The 6,354-nt window shown below is 51.7% G+C and overlaps 1 protein-coding gene across 1 annotated transcript in view; it reads left to right on the top strand.

Moving 5' to 3' along the window:
• The first annotated feature begins 674 nt into the window (after positions 1–674).
• Positions 675–6,354, top strand: part of SEMA5B (semaphorin 5B) — a 38,139-nt gene continuing 32,459 nt past the window's right edge. Inside the window, exon 1 of the mRNA XM_015564709.1 lies at positions 675–875. Within this exon, the coding sequence (XP_015420195.1) occupies positions 722–875 (154 nt within the window). The 5' untranslated portion in view covers positions 675–721. The remainder of the gene's footprint in view (positions 876–6,354) is intronic.

The raw sequence follows: 6,354 nt of genomic DNA, 5'->3' as shown, positions 1-6,354 counted from the left end.
TCTTGATTCCCAGGAGTTATTTACATAGCAGAAATATTAGCCTCTTTGTCTGTGATATGAATTGCAAATACTTTTTCCAGTTTGTTATTTGATTTTGCTTAACATTGTTTTTTGAGGGGTAGGGGGAAAGGGAGGCATGCAGAAGTTTGTGGGTTTTTATGCATATTTTCTATACTAACTTCTGGATTTGAGTCATGGTTCTCCACTCCAAGGTTATAAAGATTACTGCCCACATTTTCTTCTAGTATTTTGTTGGTTTTATTCTTAGCATGTAATCTTTTATCCAGTTGGAATTTTTCCTAGTATAAGGTGTAAGTTATGGGCCCAAATTTATCTTTTTATAACTGGCTATTCATTCGTCCTAGCTCCATTTATTAAAGTCCCTAAGATACCACTTTTATCATTAAAACAAATTTTAAGCCATTTGGGATCATAATAGGAAAAGCTCTATAATTTGTCAGTTCCGTGTAGAATACCATTCCAAGGGAAATTAGCTTTCAAGCTATGATCTATAACTTTGTATTTCTAGAGCAGAATAAACTCTAAGTAACATAAATTTATTTAAACAAACAAAAACCAAACCTGTGGGGCCACTGACATCCACGAGGAACGTGGGAGAAGTGGGCCTTGCCGAGGGAGCACGTGGTGAGCCTGAATGTTTGCCTTGCAGGTCCTCCCCGGCCTGCCTGCCACTGGGAGCCAGGACCCAGAGGGGCCCACCATGGTACTCCTGGGACCCCTGGCTGCCACCCTGTTGCCGCCCAGCCTCGCACTGCTGGTCTTCCACCTCTCCAGCTCCCAGGATGTCACCAGCGATCCCGGCCGTGAGCAGCAGCTGTGCGCCCTGAGGGAACACCCCACCGTGGCCTTTGCAGGTGAGAGACGCTGTACATGCGCAAGTCTACGGCTCTTTCTGCAATGACATGTCTGAAGGACTCAGTCTCACCTAGGACTCAGATGCGTAAGGACAGCAGCCATGGGCGGGATGGGTCTGACTTTAGTCTCCAGACAATGTGTCCACGCCCTTCTCTCTATTTACCTGGGAGGCGGGGCCTTCCTTTGCTGGAGAAAGAGGTGTGGATCCCCTGGCTGGTCGGTCTCTCAGCTCTGGCTCTTCTGGAAGCATGAGCTCTGCTTCTTGGCTTTTCTGGGGGGAAGACGAGGATGACTCAGTCCTTGGAAGTGTCTCGTGATCTCTGCACAGCCTCCTTCAGCTCTAAGACGGCTGCAGGGATGCCCGTCTTTGAGGTCCTTGGAACCCCTGGGAAAGGGGCCCCAGTGACAGGTAACTCCTTTGGTCTGTCAAGGGAGGGCATGGGAGTGTCTAGCTGAAGTGTTTCCCAAGCTGGGATGTGTGAATCGCTGGGCAGTTTTCACTAAGTTTCTAAAATTAGTACATACGTTTGATGATCATCTAAAAACAAAGCAAAAACAAACACTGGAGCCGAAACCGGTTTGGCTCAGTGGATAGAGTGTCGGCCTGCGGACTGAAAGGTCCCAGGTTCGATTCCGGTCAAGGGCACGTACCTGGGTTGCGGGCACATCCCCAGTGGGAGATGTGCAGGAGGCAGCTGATCGATGTTTCTCTCTCATCGATGTTTCTAACTCTCTATCTTTCTCCTTTCCTCTCTGTAAAAAATCAATAAAATATATTTTAAAAAAAACACACACAAAAAGACAAATACTGGAGCTTCCTGGATGTTCTCCCCCGACCTGGGAGCCAGGGTGGGGGACCCTGGTGGTGTTACATCACATCAGTACTTCAGATCCATTGCCTTGCGGGAGCTCACACTGATGTCATCTCAGGGGTCCCCAGATCCTTAAGTCTGATAAACACCTATCCTGTCTCCCCTTCACTATAACCCTGGCTGGGAGGCAGGGCAAGGCCACCACCCTTTTTGACAAATGCGGGCGGAAGTGCAGAGGGTTGGGAAGACTGGTCAGAGCCTCCTGACTTGGCCCAGGCAGAGTAATGGAGCGCTCGACCCTCTGGTGCCCAGGCAGGAGGAGCAGCCCGTCCTCTGGGATGCTACAGCCCGTCAGGAGGGGCCAGATGGAAACCAGCGCTGCCCTGGCTGGTTTGGCTCAGTGGATAGAGCGTTGGCCTGCGGACCGGTCCCGGGTTTGATTCCGGTCAAGGGCACATGCCTGGGTTGCTGGCTCGATCCCCAGTGGAGGGCATGCAGGAGGCAGCCGATCGATGATTCTCTCTTATCATTGATGTTTCTGTCTCTCTCTCCCTCTTCCTTCATCTCTGAAATCAATAAAAATATATTTTTTAAAAAAAGATGGAAACCAGCACAGAAAAATAAACACATGAGTTGGAGGCTGGCATGGGATTGAGGGCTGGGGAGCCCTAGGAATAGGAGTTGGGGGCTGTGCGGGGGAAGGCTGGGGCGTTTAGAAGTGTGGGGTTCCCAGCAGTGGGCTGCTCCTGTCTCCTGTCTTGGGGAAGTTTTCCAGCTGGTTTCTCTGTGCTGTTTTCTCTGTCTTGCTTGAGCGGGGATCCAGGCTTTGAAGGCTTAAGTGGATTATGGTAAATTAACAATCCCTTTAAGCCTACAAAACTGAGCATGCACACCCTCAGACTTCTGATGCCCCTGAGGAGCTACTGGTGGCTGTCCCTGAAGGGAAGGACCAAGTGGGGGACAGAAGGAGCCAGATTCTGAAGGTTGAAGATTGTCCCCTTCACAGAGGGCTCCCCTGTGGCGGCTCCTAATACAACATTTCTCCTCAGGGCTTCCCAGGGGCACTACTAGCTAACTGTGGGGCAGGGACAATGGGATGAGCGCAGAGGACCCCTGTCCCCCAGCCAGGCTGCTCTATACTGGGGGTGGGGATGGCTGGGGGTGGAAGATGTGTTCCTTGAGTTCCTGGCTTCCTTGACCCCATTTTGTATCTTCACGTGTAAATCACTTGACTTGCCACCGCACCCCTTTCAGGATGAGGGGATGAGGCTCAGGGTGACATCGATGGTGACATAGAGTCATGAGGGTTTCCCTTCTTTCCGGGCAAGAGGAGACGGTCTGTCGCCTGGGACCGGCAGCCCTGCGGAGTGGCGTCCTCTCTGCTTCTCCCCAGCCCTCCTGCCCTCCACCAGCTCACCCCCTTCCCCATCCTGACAGCTCTGGCTTTTCCTGTCCACTCGCTAACTTTTTATTGGGCCCTGCTTGGTGCCGGGCACAGAATGGGACCCAGTGGGGCCTCGGAGGTGAGCAAGAGCCTCTTCGGGGTACTCACGTGCCTCTCATTGCTTCTTCAATGTCACTCCCCGGTGGCCTCCAATGCAGTTGGTCCTGGCCCAGGACTAGTCCGTCCTGCTGTCTCCCCACACCCTTCTGCACAGCTGAGTAAGCACTGGGGACTAGTGATGGACTGTCTTCTGGGTGACACCGTGTTCTAGAGAAGTTGCCATAACCCATCCCAGCACAACCCCCAGCTTCCAGGGTTCCCTCAGATGTTGCACTTTATTTCCGACCCCATAGCTCTGAGTTTCCTTCTCCCCGGACACCTGACTGATCTGGGAATAACCCCTCGGTTCCCAGAGGAGCTACCAGGGACAGGGTCTGACATCCTCCTGTTGTGGAAGGTTACAGTCTCTGCTGTGTGTTTCTTTTAAGGGGAGCCCACCTGTGTTTCTCTCTTTTTTTAATATATATATTTTTTATTTTAAGTATATTTTTATTGATCTCGGAGAAAAAGGGAGATGGAGAGATAGAAACATCAATGATGAGAGAGAATCATTGATCAGCTGCCTCCTGCATGCCCCCCCACTGGGGATCGAGCCCACAACCCCAGACATGTGCTCTTGACTGGAATCAAACCCCAGACCTTTCAGTCCGCAGGCTGACGTTCTATCCATTGAGCCAAACCGGCCAGGGCCACCTGTGTTTCTCTTTGGCCCTCACGGTACTCCTCTCGCCATGGCATGGCCTTCCCAGGCAGCAGGAGAAGCCAGTATGGAGTTAATGCTGGCAGTGGTTAATCCACAAAGTGGGTAATTGAATTGACTATACATAATTAAAATCACAGGCGCGTCATGGAGAATGTCATTTTTCTCTTAAAGACGCTGTCCAAAGCCTTCGCTGCACACGGAGCTCGGACGTGCTTGGTGTTTTAAAGACAGCCCTCCCTCTGGTCCTCTTTGCCTGTTTAATCGGAGGAAGCTGGCTGCCTTCCCAAGAAGGCTCCCCCGATCACGGGGCGGCACATCTCCCCCTTTCCTCTTGGCCCACGTTGGCCCCTTCTGTGTTAGGGGAGAGGGACAGAAACTGGAAGGGGCCACCACCCATCCCTCCCCTGACTCCCCCCAGTTGTCATCCTGGCTCCTGCCCTGTTTCCTCTCCCTCTTCCCTCCTCCCCAAGGACCCATCTCAGCAAAGACTGAGCTGAGAAGTCCCCAGATGGAGTTCCTCCTGGTTTGCTGCAGACCAGTCATGCCACCTCTTGCCCTGTTTGGCTGCCACATCTGGAATACCTCTGTTGGAAGGGGAGAGAATTAACGTGTGACCCAGTTGCCACTTTTGGGGAGCACCCAGTCTGATGGGCAAGCTCTTTCACACTGCCCCCCCCCCGCCCCGTGAGAAAACACACTTGAGCACATTGAGTGACAATAACATACAATGTGAATGGAACAGAAAGGGTAGAGAGAAGGTAGACCAAAATAAGATCACCTGGAGGGGAAATAATCCAGGAGAGCTTCCTGGAGGAAGAGGACCCTTGGCTTAGTCTCTCAGGTAGTATAATATCCTATCAGGATTTCTGAGAGTGGCCCTGAGGTCAGCTAAAAACCCAGTCTACCTGACTGCAAATCTACTTCTTGTACTGATACTGCAAAAATGTCATTGCAATTACATGACAATTGTTGCCAATCCATAGTCACCTGCTGGGGGCAGAGGCAGAACCAAGGGGTTGGCTTCATTTTGTTGCAGAATTCCTTTCTTATTTTTTTAAATTATGCATAACACAGTTTTCTAAAAAATATCCAACTCGTAAAACCTCCAGTTCTCCAGCGAGCGATTAAGTGTTTGCCTGTTGTGCAGAAATGAAGGGCTGCTTTTACTCTGTAGTGGAGGGATAATGAGCAATGATTTATTTCCCTTGGATTACACACACATACACACTCCTTTGGGCCTCCTGTGAGCCAGTCGCTAATGCGCCGTGGGGAGAAAGCACAGGGCCTCACATTCCCCCCTCGTCTTTACCCCATCAGCATGAATGTTCCTCTGCTCAAGGCTCTCTCGTTACTGGTCAGTTCCCTCCCATCCATGAGGCAGGGGTGAGGGGCAGCTATTACATGGCCATGCACTGAGGTGGGAGAAGCAGGCCTCCACAGAAGGGAAAGAAGGAGTCACCCGGGTACTGTTGCCCAGGCCTGCCCTCCCCACACCGCTGCCCATTCATCCAGAGGGCTGCACAGTCTCCTCTCTGCCCACCCAATGCCCATGAAAAGTGTTGGCCTTGTCTGGGAAGACCTTTCCTTGGAGACAGGGATGGACATTGGTCGCCCACCCTCTGTGGAGCCTTGTCTGATAACTCGATTCTTCTTGTACAGAAAGAAGGGAGCTGAGGATTATTCATCCATTCATTCAAACACTGCCAAGTGCTGGGAGAAGCCTGGCACTCCAAGAAGCAAGATCTTCTCTGTCCCCCAGGACAAACCACTGAGATAGAAACCCAGGGATATGGGGATGTTGATAGCAGTAAAGTAGAGGTCTCTGGGAGCCCCTTACTCAGGTTGGGGGAGTCAGGGAAGGCTTCTTGGAGGAGTGGGGTAGGGAGGACAGAAGTGCAAGAGTGTGCAGGCTCTTGTGGACTAGATTGGAGAAGTGCACAGTGTTCTGGTTTAGTGTGGCTGGGTGGGGAGTCTAAAGGGGATGTGAAAGATGAAGCATCATTCTTTCCATGGATCACGAAATCATGGCTGTGCCAGGCATCTGACTTGGGGGGACAGTGGGGCCACGGGTTGAGACTTTTTCTCCAGCAGCTTTCACAGGCTCCAGCTGGAGCGTGACACAACCGGATTTGCATTTTGGAAAGATAACTCTGGTTGCCCTATGGGAAATGGGCTGGAAGGGCAGGAGTGGAAGCCAGGCCTGTGAGGAGGCTGTTGGCACCAGTCCAGGCTAGAGTTGCTGGTGGCTGGATGGGGATGGGGTGCAGAGGGCAAGATGGATGGATTTCAGAGAGAGTTGGATGTATACCAGTCAGGATTGGCCAGCGTGTTTGATGCAGCTGGCGAGGGTCTGAGGGAGTTAAGGGTGATTACAGGTCTCCCTTTGGGCAGCTGGGGCAGGTGGAGCCCTTTTCTGAGCTAGGGAACAAAGCAGGAACAGTGACAGCATCCCACCCCTG

Source organism: Myotis davidii, unplaced genomic scaffold (genome assembly GCF_000327345.1).
Source record: "Myotis davidii unplaced genomic scaffold, ASM32734v1 scaffold841, whole genome shotgun sequence".
Lineage (NCBI taxonomy): Eukaryota > Metazoa > Chordata > Mammalia > Chiroptera > Vespertilionidae > Myotis > Myotis davidii.
The sequence above is the reverse complement of the archived record's forward strand: the minus strand, read 5'-3'. Positions and strand labels throughout refer to the sequence as shown.